This window comes from Coccidioides posadasii, chromosome 3 (assembly GCF_018416015.2).
Source record: "Coccidioides posadasii str. Silveira chromosome 3, complete sequence".
NCBI lineage: Eukaryota > Fungi > Ascomycota > Eurotiomycetes > Onygenales > Onygenaceae > Coccidioides > Coccidioides posadasii.
This window is the reverse complement of record NC_089409.1, coordinates 276,639-292,641: the sequence shown is the minus strand read 5'-3', so window position 1 is coordinate 292,641 and position 16,003 is coordinate 276,639. Positions and strand designations below refer to the sequence as shown.

Genomic DNA, 16,003 nt, shown 5'->3' with positions numbered 1-16,003 from the left:
TTCTTTTTTTTCTTTTTTTTTTTTTTTTTTTTTTTTTTTTTTTTTTTTTTTTTCGGAAGAAGATTGCGCGATAGGCTTGGCTTGACATATCCTCCAGATTGTGTGGGGAAGCTTTTGAAAAAGTCACCCGCCTTCGTTCCCTCTCCTCGTGATATTTTCGAACGCAAAGAAGCACTTTCGAAAAGCTGTGGTCCTGTCTGAAGTGGAAGGGACCCGGGGCACGTTGCACCAAGGCCACCGTCGTCGTGATAATGTTACCCATGGTCATATGCAATGACCTTATAGAGGGTAAGAGGACATCGTAGTCTCTGGCTCTCCGCCGCTATCCGCAAAATTATGAGGATGAGGATCCTAAACGACGTGAAGGGCTCCAGCATCACTCTAGATAATGTGCCGTAACTATATTCGCTGGGGGCCAAACAGGTAGTTTGCTGATGAGCTTCAACGCTCAGGATCCCGTGTCGACCCCGTGTCCTCCTCGACAGCGGAGAGAGTTTCACCTCATCCAACATCACCGCGACTGGAGCAGGACAAGAGAAAGGCACAGTTGCCATTAGCAGAGGAAAGATAAGGAAGCACGATAACACCGACGCTAAACCCGACTGGGGAGCTTTGATGAGTCAGACTCACCCCGCCAAAACTTGAATATCAAAGAAAGTCTTCCCCCGCCAGGGAAATGCTACCTGTTCATGCACCTTTTTATATCTTTTTTTTGGATAGCTCTTGGTTATGCCAGTCTGCTCTCCGTACTGAGCTTGAGAACCGGTTTGATTGGATAAGCTGATTCTTGAAAGAGCCATGAGCGCGCCTACGGGTACCACCGAGCTGCCCGAACGGCCAAAGGAGGCCAAACCGCCAAAGAAAAAAACAGCGAAGCAGCCGAAAGATAATAGTGCCAAAAATGCTAATAAGGGCCCTAAAAAACAGGCAGGAGGTGCCGCTGGTGTAGATGTCACCCAAGACCCCGAATTTATGTTCAAAGTCGGTTTCCTGGCCGATGTGTATCAAGAGAGACCGATTTCAGATAAGATCCCAAAGGTTATCACGCGATTTCCCCCCGAGCCCAACGGGTTTTTACACATTGGCCACAGTAAAGCCATTGCGGTTAATTTCGGCTTCGCTCGATACCACGGTGGCAGCTGCATTCTGCGATTTGACGATACGAATCCCGAGGGCGAAGAGGAAAAGTACTATAAGGCAATTGAAGATATAATACATTGGCTCGGTTTCAAGCCTATCCGTGTTACAGCTGCCAGCGATAATTTCGAGAAGCTCTACCAGCTTGCCGAGGATTTGATCCGCCGTGATGGTGCCTATGTCTGCCATTGCACAAGTGCGTGATTCGAAGACCCCATCACTGCTAACTTCATTGAGCTAACACGAGCAAAATAAAAAAAAAGAGGCCGAGATAAAAGTTCAACGCGGTGAAGGAACTGGTGGCGAACGTTTTCCTTGCACTCATCGATCACGCCCCATTGAAGAATCCTTGACCGAATTCCGAGCTATGAGAGATGGAAAATATAAACCAGGCGAGGCTGCACTTCGGATGAAACAGGATCTAGAAAACCCGAACCCGCAGATGTGGGATTTATTTGCCTGGAGAATCCTCGACCATGAGCACAAGGCTCATTTCCGAACCGGAAGTAACTGGAAGGTCTACCCAACTTATGACTTTGCCCACCCCCTCTGTGACAGTATAGAGGATATTTCACACTCCCTTTGTACCACGGAGTTTGAGCTTTCTCGCGAATCATACGAATGGTTATGCGATAAGCTAGACGTCTACAAGCCGATGCAAAGAGAGTACGCGACCTCATCCCCCGGTTTGTAAAGCGTCTCAGTACTAAACTTTTGGCAGATATGGCCGCTTGAACATAACCGGAACCGTTCTCTCCAAGCGTAAGATTATTGAGCTGGTTAAAAAAGGCTATGTTCGGGATTGGGATGATCCCCGTCTCTATACTCTTATCGCGTTGCGCAGACGCGGATTTCCTCCCGGAGCTATCCTCTCTTTTGTCAATCAGCTAGGCGTAACCAAAGCTAAAATCAACGTTCAAGTCGTCAAGCTTGAACAAACGGTCCGTCAATACCTGGAAACCACTGTTCCACGTTTGATGGCTGTACTCGAGCCGCTCAAGGTTATCATCGATGATCTTCCCGATGATTTTGTTGAAATGGTCGAAGTGCCTTTCTCGAAGGATCCATCTTTCGGGGTAAGAATCGAATATTATCCCTATTTTTCTGGACAGCGAAGGCTCACACATTCCCACTTAGTCCCGTAAGGTACCGTTCACAAAGGTAGTGTATATAGAGAAGTCGGATTTCCGCGAGGTCGATTCCCCCGACTATTTCCGCCTAGCACCTGGTAAGACGGTTGGTCTAATGAAAGCGCCTCATCCCATAACCGCAACTTCTTTTGAGAAAGATCCAGAGACCGGGGAAATTATTTGTGTTCATGCCAAGTATGAGAAACCTGTTGAGGGATTGCCAGTGAAGAAGGCAAAAACGTAAGTTCTTTCTATGGTGGACTGAGATATTTCCATGTTCAATGACAAGCCTTGGTGCTGATTACTATGCAGCTACATTCACTGGGTCGGCGAGTCACCCGCCCACAGCAGTCCTAAACGTGCAGAGGTCCGCGCGTTTAACCAGCTATTCAAGTCGGATGATCCTTCTGCCCACCCAGATGGCTTCCTGGCAGACATCAACCCCGACTCCGAACAAATATTTACGAACGCTTTTATCGAAACTGGATTCGACGAGGTCTGTCGGTCTGCTCCTTGGCCGAAAGAACAGAACAAGGAGAGCGGTGAAGGAGAGGGTGAGACCAAAGCAAAGGAGGACGGGGATGCGAGTATGGTGGAACCGTATAGTATTCGATTCCAAGGCATGCGCATGGGCTACTTCACCGTCGACACAGACTCGAAGCCTGATGCAATTGTGCTAAATCGGATTGTTACATTGAAGGATAGCGCGGGAAAATCTTGAAGCGAAAAGGCTGAGCAACGTCAAATTTCCCTGTACATACACTCCTCCCGGGCTGTAACTGTAGGCCTACGCGTTTAAAGGATTAATAGGCTCACGGGATACTCGGTTCTGCTTGATCCACAAGCTGAGAGAATGTCCTTGAGTCTTAGAACCCTGCCTCGCATTTCATTGAGCGACTCGTCTAGACTAGTCCTTTATTGCAGAAATACGAAGACGCCATTGCAGCAACGAGAATCACACGATAGGCTACTAGTTGCATCTTCACCGGGTAACGGCTACACAGCCGAAACTGAATGGCTGTGTAGAGGAGACTGCAAGCGCGTATCTCCGAACCGTAGGGTCATTTAATCGCCACTCCGTGCTTTCCGGCCGCTGGCGGAATCAACCGATGTTGGCTGGGCTGAGCTCATCCTTCAGCGGCAATATAATGATTTGAACCAACAGCCGCATTAGCCTCGAATAAATCATGTAAAAGCTCCTGGCTGCCTTGTGACGGAGCGGGCCGAGTTGACTTCCGTGAAGCAAGCAGAGTAAAACCTCTGCGTCTGCTTTGCCGTTTGCCTGCTTCAATCTTGGGACAAGCATCACACCGTCGTCCAGGACAAATACTTTGCATTCATGAGGACGGACTTGAGCACATGAGTAGCTGTTATTAATCTATGCCCTATCTAGACGGAAGCGAAATGAATCTATCTAAATCAAACTAAGTAACACAAAGGGTCGAATATCAAAAAGTAGACAGCAGGCAAGTATTATTACGAATTGTGGAAAATCTTAAATTTTCCTCGTGGCTTCTTTTTCTCTCTCCTCTTCCTCCTTCTCTTTCAGCCTCCTTGCCTCTTCGCGTGCGATTTGATCCGGCCGTCTAATCGCGATATCCTTTGGTCTATAATCGCTGAAAAACCTCTTCAACCCATTCTCTATCAGCCAGCATCCCGCGTAGTCCACAATCATCAACGTTGTCAGCACAGCTTTAAACTCAAAGGTGAATGGCACCAGGCGCAGCTTTTCGTTAAGCTCGGGGATGAATTCGGTAGCACATGAAAACGTGACCAGTGAAGTCAGCGTAAGACCCCAATACATACCACGATTTTCACGGATGGATTCGCGAAAGGGCCTGCCCTGGTAATTAATGGAAAAGGTCGAGATCTGCTGGATGAGCTGAAGTAGATAAACGGCCGAATTAAGAAGAGTAGGTTCGAATTCCTTTTCAAGGTCGATGTTCTCATGGCGCCTGTTTTCAAAGGTATTAGTTAACTTATGGGCATAAACAACAAGCGAGAAACATACGGTTCTATGGAATAGACATATTGAGAAAGATAGATCAGCGTAGCTACGTGAATAGCAAACTGTCCTAAGACAGAGCCGACAATGTAGACGTTGAAGATGTTTGGCTGTGGACGTTCCTTGGAAAGCCCTTCGACTGGCTGTGTGAACGGTTAGAAGACGGTCATATGATCGTTAAAAGTTAGACGGGCATACCTTTGCTCGAGAGATAGATAAGAAACAAACGCTCATGAGCATGCCGCTGATCGTGACTTGCCCATCTCCAAATTTGATACCATCAAGATATATGACGCTTAAACTATAAGCGCTGATGAGGCAGTTCAATGCCAAAATTTTGTACATTTGAATTGTCGCGACTAGAGTGCACCGACCCTGGCGAATGATATTTGGAATGGCGATTACATTGGCTAGTTTGCTGGTAAAAGGTGCAGCTACAGATGCATCACCCAACTTGAGTGTCGGTGGCTCATCTTCGTCTAATTCTTGCTCCATCATAGTTGAGGTGAGCCTATCTGCAAGTCCAGCGGCAGCAACTTTCGCTTGTTGCTCGCGATGTTGCTGAGGTGTAAGGTTGGCGTTGGCTTGCTGGAGGGCTTGGGCACCTGGGGAGACAATAGTAGGAATTCCATTTGCTTGTTGCAGAGCAGCAACGGCGGCTGGACCTTTCTTTTCGGCTTCACGAAGCATAGCTTTCTCGTAATTTGGGTTGTTAGGTCCTGGTGGGTAGAGATGAGCAATGTGCAGAGGCACTGGAGGCGTCGGTTGATTAAATCTTTGCATAAGAGAAACCTGCTTCTCATATATTTCTTTCATTTTAGTCATTCTGAAATGCTCAGCAATCCTACTGAGATCCTCAGGTGTCCCGTTTAGGAGCGCAATACCGACATGGGCCTGCTTTAGGGCGCCGACATCGTTGGTACCATCGCCGCACATCAACGTTGTGTAGCCAGCATCCTTCATGCCTAGAAGAATATCTTCCTTTTGCTTCGGTGATACCCGTGCATACACCCAAGTATGGCGAAGAAGGTCACGAAGACCCTTCTGGCCACGGAACTTTTCCAAAGCGTACCCTGTCACACAGAGGTCTTTTGTCTGGAGGATTGTCTCATCTAACGGCTTTGTAGGATCGACATCAACACAAAACTTATCGTCGATGCTGCGCCATACAAGCCTTGTTTTTGAAGTGTCGTGCTCTGGGGCGTCGAGAATAAGCGTATCCCGATCCACGATTTCTACTTGTCTCGCGACATGAACTGCGGTCAAGGGATTGTCACCAGTGATCATAACCACTCTATGGCTGCTTTCGTTGAGCATTTGCAAAGCCTTGACAGCATCTTCCTTCAAAGGGCATTGAAGAACTAGGAAACCCGCAAAATGTAAATTGGCTTCAACATCTTCACGTTTTAAATTGTTGATTCGCCCGGGGCTCAACTCTGCCTCGGAATTCAGGTACTTGTAGCCTAACGCAAGGACTCTAGCTCCATTGCGGGTAAAGTACTTAAATGTCTCCTCGTAGTAGGGAGGGACGGAGACGAGCATGGTGCTGATTGTTTCGGGGGCACCCTTCACTCCGACGAAGGTACCTTTGACTCTCTTCGCCGATTGTCTATCTGTGCTAGTGACGGTTGCCACCGCGCTCTGTCGTTTCAAAGCAGACGAGAACTGGAATCGCCGCTTAATCTGAACAGATTCTAGCACTCGCCCTCCAACTCTGGCAGGAGCTCCTGGTTTGCTAGTCAACACATCATGTTGGCCAAGTTTCCACCCCAGTGAGGTGAGTGTCGCTTTTTCCATTGGGTCACCAACGATTTCTCCTTCATCCAACTTAACAAGTGCGTGGGCAGTAGCAAGCACAAGGGTAGTCTCGTCATTCACATCTTCGACTTTTGTAACTTGAGTGTGTGCCCCATCTGGTGACACAGCTGCACCCTTTCGTCCCAAAGTCAGACCTGCGATACCTTCCACCAGGAGGTCTTCTCCAGTCAAAGTTCCAGTTTTGTCGAAACAAGCGATGTCAACACGCCCAGCGTATGGAATTCTGAACGGCTCGGTGCAAAAGATGGCGTATTTGCTGAGTGCGGCGAGACTAGTGTTGACGGCTAAACTTAACTCCATTGGTAGTTCTGGCGGCACGACGCTTGTGACAATTAAGATGCAGTCTAGCAGCAATTTCGATCTCTTTCGATCCTTAGAAACCCCTTCTTGCCAGACATACCAGGATGCTGCGATGGCGAACATTAACAAAAACAGGATAAACAACAGTGCTTCCACGTTGTTGGCAGATACCGGCTCTGTCGAGTATATCATAGTGCGAACCAAACTACCCTGGCTGGTCTCGAACCCGGTCTTGATTACAACACCGAGGGCTCCATTATCGGGAGGAGGCGGGGCGTTGAATCGGACGTTGGCACTCTCATCTGAGGTAGAGCTGGGTTGACTAATTTGCAGGACCTTTGTACCTCCGTAGAGGAACGAGTTCTTGTCAAGTCCGTTAGGGTCAATGCTTTCATCACCTGGACGTAACTGGATAGAGTCTTTCAGCAAAGGGGTACTCTCTCCTGAGAGCATAGCCTCATTGACGATCGCGCTACCGCCAATCATGAGAATATCACATGCAACACCACTGTCTTCCTTCGTGCGATTCACAGAGAGTAAATCACCGGGGAGCAATTTATCACTGCTGATCTCAACCCAACGATTTTCTCTGTACACCCAGACATCGTATGGTTTGATACTCATGCTTCGGAATTCATTCAGGGTCCTTTGACGTTGCCACACAACCGTACTCTCAAATGCGACGAGCATAAATAGTGTGAACAGCGAATAATACCAATATTCATCCAAGAGCCACAACCCAACGCAGAAGACCTGGAAAACGAAAAACGGGGCAACGGCGTGCTCCTTGAATAGCTCGACAAAGGTCGGTACCGGGATATCGAATGTATTATCGCCATAATGGTTCTGGATGTGTTCGATTTGAGCGGGGGATGTTAACCCGCGGCTTTCCTGAAACTCTCTTAAAAGTGGCTTCGGTTCGACGTCGAGAGCATATGAAAGAGGGGCAAAGGACTTTTTCTCGGGATAGTACAAGAAACGACGTTTCTGGAAAATGAACGAAAGATGGTTCCTTCCGCCAGTGTACTCTGTAATCAACGGACAGATCTCCGCCGATCCAGCGTTAGCCACGGGAAGGACCTTGATGAGCTGGGCATCGTCGACAGATTTTGCAGCGGTGGTAGTGAAGAGGGCATCGATATTGACGTTCCATTTGGTCATCAACCATAGCAAAGCTTGAAGCGTAATTATCGAGCCAGCCCAGACGAAGGTCCACTCGGAGCCCTGAATGTATTTGTCGTATCGTTCGGGGGAGAGATAGAAGGCAAGGAACGCCGGCCATATGATGAGGAAGGGCCAGACATAGGCGTGCAGTTGGACTGGGAGAGGTTTTCTAAGGGCCGCAGATCGTATCTGGGCGTTGTCTATAAGCCGAGTCCTTGATCGGGGTGTCAGCACGTTGTGAAGATTTACTCGAGTGCACAGGGAGCTCACGTACATGTTGGAGAAGCTAACCAGCGAAAATCATGGAAACGGCCATGCAGAACAAAACAACCTGGAACTACTGTAAGGGGTAGGAAGGCAGGCTCTTGAGTCTATAAAAAAAATACAGGAACTGCAGAGTCGTTGGGACTGCGGATTGCAACCTGGTCGGATCGATCGCTTTACCAGCAGCTCCCTCACAAAGGCATTGTCTGCACAAAAAGATCTCGGTGTCTTCATAGGGCTTATGTAAGAAGCTAGCTCAGGTTAGGTTAAGGTTGCGGAATAATGATGACCCTGTAGCCTATTTGGCGCTTAGCCAATAACAACTCATGAATTTGCCCCACCCTTCATCGCTGTTTTGTGTTGTGGGATGTGAATGTATGCTTGGCTCAGATGGAAGGTCTATTTGGCACTGGAAGCTGGATAATAGGCGTTGGCACATCCGATTATTATACGGAGTACGGAGTACTCCGTACGTCAACAACTGCCGGTTGACGTCTGTGTGGTTCTTTCTAGAAGACCCAGGAGCAAGGTTCGGTATTTCCAAGGAACTGTGCCCATTCCTATGTTTTGGATGCGGAACGCCATGAAGAGCATTATGGGAATCTTGACAAAAATTATACTTACAGCTTGAATTCCTCCTTGATAATGTCGTTGAACTCAATAGGTTCCCCCATATTGTTAAAAAAGAACCTTCCCGAAAATATTACAAGGACTACTTCAAAGGATCAAGGGGCAGTCCCTTGGGAGCGAATGTTGCACTGACCTATTTTTGACATCAGAGTTATTCGAAATGAGACTCTCCAGACACCCTTGGCATACTTTGTACATTTTGTATTCACTGTCTGCTGATGATGTTTCTTCAATCGCGGCGTGCGGGTTCGAACAAGCCGTGATACAAAGCTCAAACCTTGGCTGGAATTAGGTTCAGTATCACGCACGGGCGCTTTTCCCCTTTGGGACTTGGCCCGTTGGCCTCGTAGTACTAGGTGACGCAGCGCTATGAAGACGCTCCGGTTGTTCTCTCAATAAACATGCATTCAACAGGGGGCGTGAAGTGTATGAGTTGATTCATTGATGAATTCAAGAATGGGCATAGTTGTCATGTTGGATCACTAGTTGGTTGGTCAATCACCGACGCTGTCTTCGCCCCCTGGCTCGTGGCGGCTCGTTATATCCCCATCCGCCGACTCCGCTCACTGTGCCTCGCCGTTTCGAACGAGCACGTCGACACCGGATCGAATTCTCGAAATTTATCAACATGTCAAGGAGAACTCTCGGGGGAGGAAGGATTCTCGGTAGCGGAAGATCATTAAATCCCACACTCCCGTCCACATCCGTAAACCAACCCTCGAAGCTGCATTCCCCGTCAACGAGTAGCGTTTCCCTAAACTCGCAAGCATCAGCTTCACAACTCTCATCGGATACACAGGACCTGGTATCAAGGATATCATTAGAAAATGGAGACTCATCCATTTCGAGGACTGCGGCCGCAGCCGCTAACACCTATCTCGCCTGCCCTATTTGCAACGAGGAAATGGTGAGCCTAACTTCTGGAGGTGCGGCGGAGATGCATTTACTGATGAATTACCTATGTAGGTCACTTTATTGCAGCTGAATAGGTAGATCTCTAACCCCCCAAAAAACCACCGCTCCTAAAATATTGATCCCACCTCTCATAGACATCTCGATGATGCTCACCGGAATCTCGAGGACGAACAACAAGTCGAAGTGAAAGACTGGTTTCAGATCCAAGTTGAGAAAGCGAAACGATTCCAACCGTTAGCTGTGCTAAACCAAAAGCTAAAGGGCTTGGATGTCTTCGAGTCAAACAATAATCCACAGTTTGCTCCCTCCGTTCCGACTCGATCCTCTACAAACGGGCTTGTTGAGCCACCCAGGCTATTAGACCCAGATGAACTTGTGACTAGGGCACATTGGCAACGGCGTAGTCTGTACGATGTGTGCCTGGAGCCTATGTGTGAAAAACAACTCACTATGACAACTGGTTGCGTGAATTGTCGAAAATGCGGACGGTTGTTTTGCGAGGAACACACAATGTACCAGATGAAGTTATCTCGATCTGCCCAACATGATCCCGTCCGTGGCTTATGGTGTCGGGTATGTGAGACATGCTACAAGTCGAGAGCGGGCTACAACGATAAAATTGGTATTCCATTTCCTTCCAGCACCCTGGGGAATCAAACTGACATCAAACGCAGGGGCGGAACGCGATCATACCGTAGCTTTCAAATCCATAAGGAAGCCAGTGGTAGACAGAGCGTTTTTGGAAGTGTCGCGGTTAGAGAAAAGGCTCAGTCGGCTGACACAGCTTCTCGCCGAGCTTCCTTCCGAACAGGTACGATCGGGTACGAACAAGAAATGGTCATTTTCCTGGCAGGGAGATCAGAGGAAAAAGATTGAACAATCTGTTGTGAGCTGGGAAGACGATGCTAGCGTTCCGAGGTGCCCGTTTTGTCAGCAAGAATTTACCACATATACGTTCCGAAGACACCATTGTCGGACATGTGGCCGTGTAGTTTGTGGTGATCCAGACACGGAATGCTCTTCTGAGGTTGGGTTAGATGTAGCAACAAGTAAGTCTAAAGTCTCTCCATTATGTTCGACTTCTAATTGCTATAGGTATGCCCCGTGTATCAGAGAAGCCGGCCAACGCAGGAAAACTTAGTATAGATATTCGGCTCTGCAGGGAGTGCAAGTCTACGCTGTTTGATAAACGGGATTTCGCGCTAGATCTAGCTAAAGAGCCTCCTGATGCTCGGGCATACAAAAATCTTGTTCAATTCGAAAGGGGAATCCGACTTTTGTTACCTCGGTTTCAGAAACTTTTGAGCGCCCTACAGTTGGTACACCCAGACATCATCACGTTAAGAGGCGCTAACAATTTCTATACAGAGATCCCGAAAACCCCCCTTCTCCGGCTCAGTTAGCAGAAGCTTCTAAAGTACGCAAGCGTCTTATGGATTCCTTCGCTCAATATGATGTTGCAGCCCGCCGCATCCGTGATCTTCCTACCGACTCCCCGACACAATCCAAGCTCCAAAAGTCCATATATCACCAAGCCACGAATTTTCTTCATCTTCACATGCTTCCACTGAAAACGCTTCCGAAGATCCTTAAACATGCAACACCTCATGGTCGCCATTCTGATTCTACATCATCCAACGGATCAACGCCTCGTGCACTTGCAGCAATCAATTCCCATAAACATGCGAACAGCCGCGTGAGCCTGACCAGTGATAACAGCACCGCCTTATCTGCTCTTGAAACAGAGGAAAGGTTACTGCGAGAACGATTGATAGTACTCGAGGAGCAGAAATTTTTCGTATCAGAGATGATTGCGGATGCTAATCGTAGAAGGAAGTTTGACGAAGCCGCCAGCCTTACGATGAATGCAGAGGAGCTGGGTAAAGAAATCGACAAGATTAATGGGATGTTGGAGCAGTTGGATTTTGCCGGGATTTACCTGCCTGCTAATGGTGATCAGGCTACGGAAACCCAGGCTTGAAGCGTATAGCTGACTCGTATATACTAATGATAACGACGACTTGATTTGTCCATACAGATATGCTTAGCGTTTTCATAGCTCTTCTTTGTTGATACTCATGACAATTATCCAGGATGATTACCAGCGTATTATGAAGAAGGAATGAATTGTTGATTTTCTTTGGCATTATGAAGAGCTTCACATTTGATTCTGATACAAGGTTCCCTTTCCTTAGTATATACTTCCGGATTGATGCAAAGATATAGCCAGTAGCCGTTTAGAGTACCGTTAGTCAATATATTACCGCCCCAGGAGGTTAAGAGGTTTACATTATTATCGAAGGAAATATGGATTAATACAGATCTCATATATACATACTGAGTACAACTACATGCAGATACTGCCGAAATTTTTAGCTTCAGGCTCCCCATCCATTATTCATTCGAATTTCAATAGCCCGAAACTAGTAACCTACATTGGGAAGCACAAAACCACCTTAAATAACAAAAAAGGCAAGGAAACCCAGCTCCTGTGCGAAAAATCCAAGGTCCTACACTGACTGTTCAGATCAACTGTTCCGCGCCAGAATCATCGTCCGCTCCGTTCACTTGTGTATTTTCACCCTGGTCCTCTCCAGAGGCTGTCCTTCTGTCCCTCTGCTCTACCAATGTTTTAACCAGGGTTCTCAAGTCTGCAAGCTCTTGCTTCAAGGCCCTCACTTCTATAACGCATAGGTCAACCTCCACGTTCGGCTTTATCTCTTGCACTTTCTGGTCCCAGTCCATCGTAACGGAAGTTGCACCGACCAACGCAGCAGCTTCTTCCCACTCCTCTACTTGATCATCTTCTTCTTCACCGAGGCGCCTGTTGACCTGGATGCGACGGGCATGGCAGGTTTCGATGAAGGCGGTAATGAAGAGGAGTGGGGAGTAAATGACTCCCATGACGTAATGATTCAATCGCTCATAGCGAGCGCTCGGGAGCCACCATTCAAATGGAAGGATGAGGAAGAAGATTTCAACGAGGTTGAAAGCTAAGACAATTAGTATCGCCGCAGATACGTGGAAGGGGACACTTGAACTACTTACGCACGATGAAAACGTTTTCGTCTGGTGCGCGGACAAATTGAAGCGTTCGATACGCGAAAAGAGCTAAATATTCGTTTGTTGCATTTCCGGTGATATCTTCATAGGCACTATTATACAAGGCGATAAGGATGTTCAACAACACTATCGAAGCAGTTAGACGCTGTCCTTTGTCTTATCATCCGAGACCCGAAGTGATCACTTACCAACCATGACGACAAACGTAAAAAGATAATATAAAATAATGCCAAAAGGAGAGGCAAAGTTTTTAAAGGAGTCGAACTCAGGATTTTGCATTACAGTGTTCGCCATTCCTTGAAGGATCATCGACGGCGTCATAAGATTCTCGGGGTCTGCCTGATCCATTCCAGCAAATCCCTGGAGGAAGCCAATGATAACCACGCCCAAGAGCGCAAAAAATATCAGGCTTTCCTTCATCATAACCTTCAGAACAACGAGCATGGCGCCGAAGAAACGGAACGTGTCCAGGTACAAAAGCAGGCGACCCCAGAAAAGAGGCGCAGAGAAAGCCAGGAAGTTATAACTCAGCTGGTTCAGCCGCAGCCTTTCAAGATTGTGTGAATCTGGAGAGCGAGTAAGAGCTACAAGCCGGATTATGAACGAGGCGGCCAGAAGGAGATAGAGAGTGGAATTGAAAGCGTTCCAGAATCCGAAATAATTGCGACCGACTTTCCAGAACTTAGAAACTTCGTCACAGATAAAGGCAAAAGTCATCAAGTAGAGGATGCCTTCAACTACATCAAGGTCACCAGTAGAGTTGATTGTATTTATAACGACGGTATAGAGCACCAGGTACAATAGAGAGAAGAATATCTGTACCGCATTTTGATAAATAGGTACTCGCATTCTGTCCGGGTTGAAGTGAGCCCAATAAGACGTATTGGTTCGTTCACTGTATTCGACAAAATTCGAGGCATCTCTCTCGTCCTGGCAGACCCAGCCATGCCAGAGGTACTTGATGCATTTCTGATACCCTGACGAGCCTATAATTTCTAACGCGTGCAAGTCAACGGCACGTTCGATAACATTAGCCGGAGGAGTTATTTCATTGCCACTAGTGACAATCGAGTATCGCTTCAAGAGAACCGCTTGCATTAGGAAATAGTGGTCTTCGTCGCTTTCGAGTCTGCACGTGGAATGGATTCCGTTAAGAAACCAGGTTTTCAGGAGACGGTAGAGTGGGTAACATACATGCGCTTCGCAAGAACTTCGCATGCCACTGCCCTAAGACTATAAAGCTCTGTGTCCCACAACTCTTTGACGGCCTGTATTCTGAACCATCGTACACAGGCTAGGAGGCCGAAGACCACGCAAGCTCTATACTCGTCCCCTCCAACGTGTCTTGCCGTTTCAATTACAGCTTTGGTAATAACTGTACTATTCGGCTTGGTTATAGATGATTCTTCGAGCTCGCAGGGAACAATTTGTTCGATTAGGTGCTTCAGTTGAAGAGCTACCTTGGTGACTTCTTTCGCTGGAAGGGAAGGCGGAGGACCATCGGCCTCCGTGTTTGGGAGCACTATGAAGTGTTTATCAGCAAGATTTCATCCAAAGGGCCATTCCATGTGCCAATTGACTCACTCCTATCATGCTCGTTGACATCGACTAGTGCTTCCTCCTCGGTCGAGCCACTGAACAACCCCGACATGGTTGAACGTCGTAGATTTTGCGTAAGGTGAAGAGGCCAAAACAATACGGACTAATACAGCAATTGAGTAAAAATCGGTCACTCCAACACTAAAAACAAACTCTTCGATATTCCCAATTGGTGATCGTTGACCATCGACTCGTCCCGGACGAGAGAGAGGTTGCTTGTTCCTGGTACGCACTGGGGCGAAGAAGCTCCCCAAACCCGCGTCTTGGAGTTGCGGGGAAGGTATCAGCTATCGGTCACTACGGAGCAACAAAAAGTATAAATCGCCACTTCAGACAGCCACCAGCAACGCCGCTCTTAATGCTGATCAGGGAGGATGCTTGGAGTACACTGGACTCTGCAAATGGCACTAACTTGGGTCGCCACGTAAGTACTTGTACAGTCAGCTTGTTGAGCGCTGCAACTGGAGGACTGCAGCATATGCAAAGAGCGACAAATGCGAGATTCCCATGTTTTCCATTTTTTGTCTAGCGCTATTTTCATACCAGTGCCGACCCTTCAGATATCCCTCAAGATCACATTTAGAAGACTGGGCGAGCGATAATCTTTAAAATTCATTCCAAATCATAAAGCAAATGCATTTCAAATTCACTCGACCATCGCATCGTCACTCTCGCTGACACTCTCATCACCGCTGACCTCCTGGTTTTCACGCTCTTTCTTTTCCATGAGTGCCTGGAGATCGGCCTCATCTTCTTCGGTGACGGCCTTGGGAGCCATTTGCACAACACAGGATCCACCAGACGCCCGAATTTTCTCAGTGATACCCTTGATTGCATCTTCCAGCGTCTTGATTCCGAGATTCTTGTCCAAGCAGTGACTGGTTAAAACATATAGCGGTGGAGAGACCAATTTCACCTTGACTTGGTTGTCTGTGGTGTTGTTGGCCTCGGCAGTTCGCAAAGCTTCCTTGACGGCGTCGATTCCTTCGTAGCTGAAGCATGTAACTTCGATATCTGCACGAACCTTGGTCGGCTGTGGTGTGAGTCGTTTGCTGATGTGCAACAACAATTCGTCCTTGACAGCTTGGCTAGGGAAGGTAACGTCGTCCCAAATGCTAGGATTTCTGCGGAACAAGTCAGCATCCGCTTCCATAGCCAAGGTGATGGCATCGCCTCACGTGATAGAGAGCTTGAAAGCATCGTTGGCGTGCCCGTATTTTTTATTCAATGGCCATCCAATTTGTTGGTATAATGTCTCGATCGGAGTCCTTGTCTTCTCGGCAACATGTCGCATAATCGAGTGAACAGACTTGCTCTTGTTGTACCGCTCCTCACACTTGACCACATCTTCGGCGGATACTCGACGTTTCGACAAATCGATATATCCTGTTTGCAGGCACATTCCCGTTAGCACATTTGAGAGTGGATGACCGAGCCAAGGTTTTCAGCGCACCCTTTTCCTTGTCTACACGAAGAACAACGACGACCTCGTTCCTCCCGACGCGAATGAGTTTCTGTATACTTCTAATACGACGTCTGGATAGTTCGGATAGCAGAATCATCCCATCGATGTTGTCGTATTCAAGCAGGTTCACGTAAGCTCCCATCTCCGCAATCTAGGAAGTAGACATGTCAGGTTAGAGCTATCATGCATGATCGCAGCCTGCAACCAACCTGCTTCACGTTCACCATCACGAAGCTATCAATCTCCGGGTACTTCTCCTCATAGAACCGACAATTCGTTAACGACATGATGGCGGGGCTGGTCACCTCTCTGGGAGGCGAAGGATCCTATCAAACAAAAAGAAAAAAGGTTTGCAGGCTCAGATAAGTAGAAAATTGCAATCACTACGGATGGCGTAAGGATGAAAGCGTGTTTTGGAAATAGCAAGCGCCCTTGGATTCGACAACGCTGCAACTCGACTCGTCGAGCTCTTCCAAGTCGGACTGTGGCAGACTTCTCTCCCTCCGTGCTCGT

The 16,003-nt window shown here is 47.7% G+C and overlaps 5 protein-coding genes across 5 annotated transcripts; 2 read left to right on the top strand and 3 right to left on the bottom strand.

The window, feature by feature from the left end:
- The first annotated feature begins 691 nt into the window (after window positions 1-691).
- On the top strand, window positions 692-3,214 carry D8B26_004991 (uncharacterized protein). The gene is made up of 5 exons (XM_003066751.2): window positions 692-1,333; window positions 1,401-1,803; window positions 1,859-2,213; window positions 2,275-2,507; window positions 2,580-3,214. Exons 1-5 carry the CDS (start codon window positions 799-801, stop codon window positions 2,986-2,988), a joined length of 1,935 nt encoding a protein of 644 aa, XP_003066797.2. The 5' UTR covers window positions 692-798; the 3' UTR covers window positions 2,989-3,214.
- A 397-nt stretch (window positions 3,215-3,611) lies between these two features.
- D8B26_004990 (uncharacterized protein) lies at window positions 3,612-8,009 on the bottom strand. The gene is made up of 4 exons (XM_003066752.2): window positions 7,829-8,009; window positions 4,471-7,768; window positions 4,279-4,415; window positions 3,612-4,222 (listed from the first exon to the last, which is right to left on the bottom strand). Coding segments are annotated over exons 1-4 (3,897 nt in total). The 5' UTR covers window positions 7,831-8,009; the 3' UTR covers window positions 3,612-3,762.
- Window positions 8,010-8,857: 848 nt separating this feature from the next.
- Window positions 8,858-11,464, top strand: PEP7 (carboxypeptidase Y-deficient). The gene is made up of 6 exons (XM_003066753.2): window positions 8,858-9,355; window positions 9,415-9,437; window positions 9,498-9,985; window positions 10,038-10,412; window positions 10,459-10,678; window positions 10,732-11,464. Exons 1-6 carry the CDS (start codon window positions 9,077-9,079, stop codon window positions 11,342-11,344), a joined length of 1,998 nt encoding a protein of 665 aa, XP_003066799.1. The 5' UTR covers window positions 8,858-9,076; the 3' UTR covers window positions 11,345-11,464.
- A 206-nt stretch (window positions 11,465-11,670) lies between these two features.
- Window positions 11,671-14,274, bottom strand: D8B26_004988 (uncharacterized protein). The gene is made up of 5 exons (XM_003066754.2): window positions 14,011-14,274; window positions 13,621-13,948; window positions 12,615-13,555; window positions 12,412-12,552; window positions 11,671-12,356 (listed from the first exon to the last, which is right to left on the bottom strand). The coding sequence occupies exons 1-5, from the start codon at window positions 14,075-14,077 to the stop codon at window positions 11,887-11,889; spliced, it is 1,947 nt and encodes a 648-aa protein (XP_003066800.1). The 5' UTR covers window positions 14,078-14,274; the 3' UTR covers window positions 11,671-11,886.
- Window positions 14,275-14,487: 213 nt separating this feature from the next.
- On the bottom strand, window positions 14,488-15,998 carry D8B26_004987 (uncharacterized protein). Its single transcript, XM_003066755.2, has 4 exons — window positions 15,700-15,998; window positions 15,479-15,641; window positions 15,204-15,411; window positions 14,488-15,149 (listed from the first exon to the last, which is right to left on the bottom strand). The coding sequence occupies exons 1-4, from the start codon at window positions 15,775-15,777 to the stop codon at window positions 14,672-14,674; spliced, it is 927 nt and encodes a 308-aa protein (XP_003066801.1). The 5' UTR covers window positions 15,778-15,998; the 3' UTR covers window positions 14,488-14,671.
- Window positions 15,999-16,003: the final 5 nt, after the last annotated feature.

What these genes read in the sequence shown, in the direction of transcription:
- PEP7 (XM_003066753.2), top strand. Translation starts at nt 9,077, where the DNA reads ATGTCAAGGAGAACTCTCGGGGGAGGAAGGATTCTCGGTAGCGGAAGA. An exon ending in TGGGTTAGATGTAGCAACAA is followed by an intron (nt 10,413 to 10,458) that starts GTAAGTCTAAAG and finishes TAATTGCTATAG; the next exon opens with GTATGCCCCGTGTATCAGAG. An exon ending in AAACTTTTGAGCGCCCTACA is followed by an intron (nt 10,679 to 10,731) that starts GTTGGTACACCC and finishes ATTTCTATACAG; the next exon opens with AGATCCCGAAAACCCCCCTT.
- D8B26_004987 (XM_003066755.2), bottom strand. Translation starts at nt 15,777, where the DNA reads ATGTCGTTAACGAATTGTCGGTTCTATGAGGAGAAGTACCCGGAGATT. An exon ending in TGATGGTGAACGTGAAGCAG is followed by an intron (nt 15,642 to 15,699) that starts GTTGGTTGCAGG and finishes TCTACTTCCTAG; the next exon opens with ATTGCGGAGATGGGAGCTTA. An exon ending in TCGTGTAGACAAGGAAAAGG is followed by an intron (nt 15,412 to 15,478) that starts GTGCGCTGAAAA and finishes GCCTGCAAACAG; the next exon opens with GATATATCGATTTGTCGAAA.
- D8B26_004991 (XM_003066751.2), top strand. Translation starts at nt 799, where the DNA reads ATGAGCGCGCCTACGGGTACCACCGAGCTGCCCGAACGGCCAAAGGAG. An exon ending in CTATGTCTGCCATTGCACAA is followed by an intron (nt 1,334 to 1,400) that starts GTGCGTGATTCG and finishes ATAAAAAAAAAG; the next exon opens with AGGCCGAGATAAAAGTTCAA. An exon ending in CGAAGGATCCATCTTTCGGG is followed by an intron (nt 2,214 to 2,274) that starts GTAAGAATCGAA and finishes ATTCCCACTTAG; the next exon opens with TCCCGTAAGGTACCGTTCAC.
- D8B26_004988 (XM_003066754.2), bottom strand. Translation starts at nt 14,077, where the DNA reads ATGTCGGGGTTGTTCAGTGGCTCGACCGAGGAGGAAGCACTAGTCGAT. An exon ending in TGTCAACGAGCATGATAGGA is followed by an intron (nt 13,949 to 14,010) that starts GTGAGTCAATTG and finishes AACACTTCATAG; the next exon opens with TGCTCCCAAACACGGAGGCC. An exon ending in CGAAAACGTTTTCATCGTGC is followed by an intron (nt 12,357 to 12,411) that starts GTAAGTAGTTCA and finishes TAATTGTCTTAG; the next exon opens with CTTTCAACCTCGTTGAAATC.
- D8B26_004990 (XM_003066752.2), bottom strand. An exon ending in TATCTATCTCTCGAGCAAAG is followed by an intron (nt 4,416 to 4,470) that starts GTATGCCCGTCT and finishes CCGTTCACACAG; the next exon opens with CCAGTCGAAGGGCTTTCCAA. An exon ending in TATGTCTATTCCATAGAACC is followed by an intron (nt 4,223 to 4,278) that starts GTATGTTTCTCG and finishes CTTTGAAAACAG; the next exon opens with GCGCCATGAGAACATCGACC.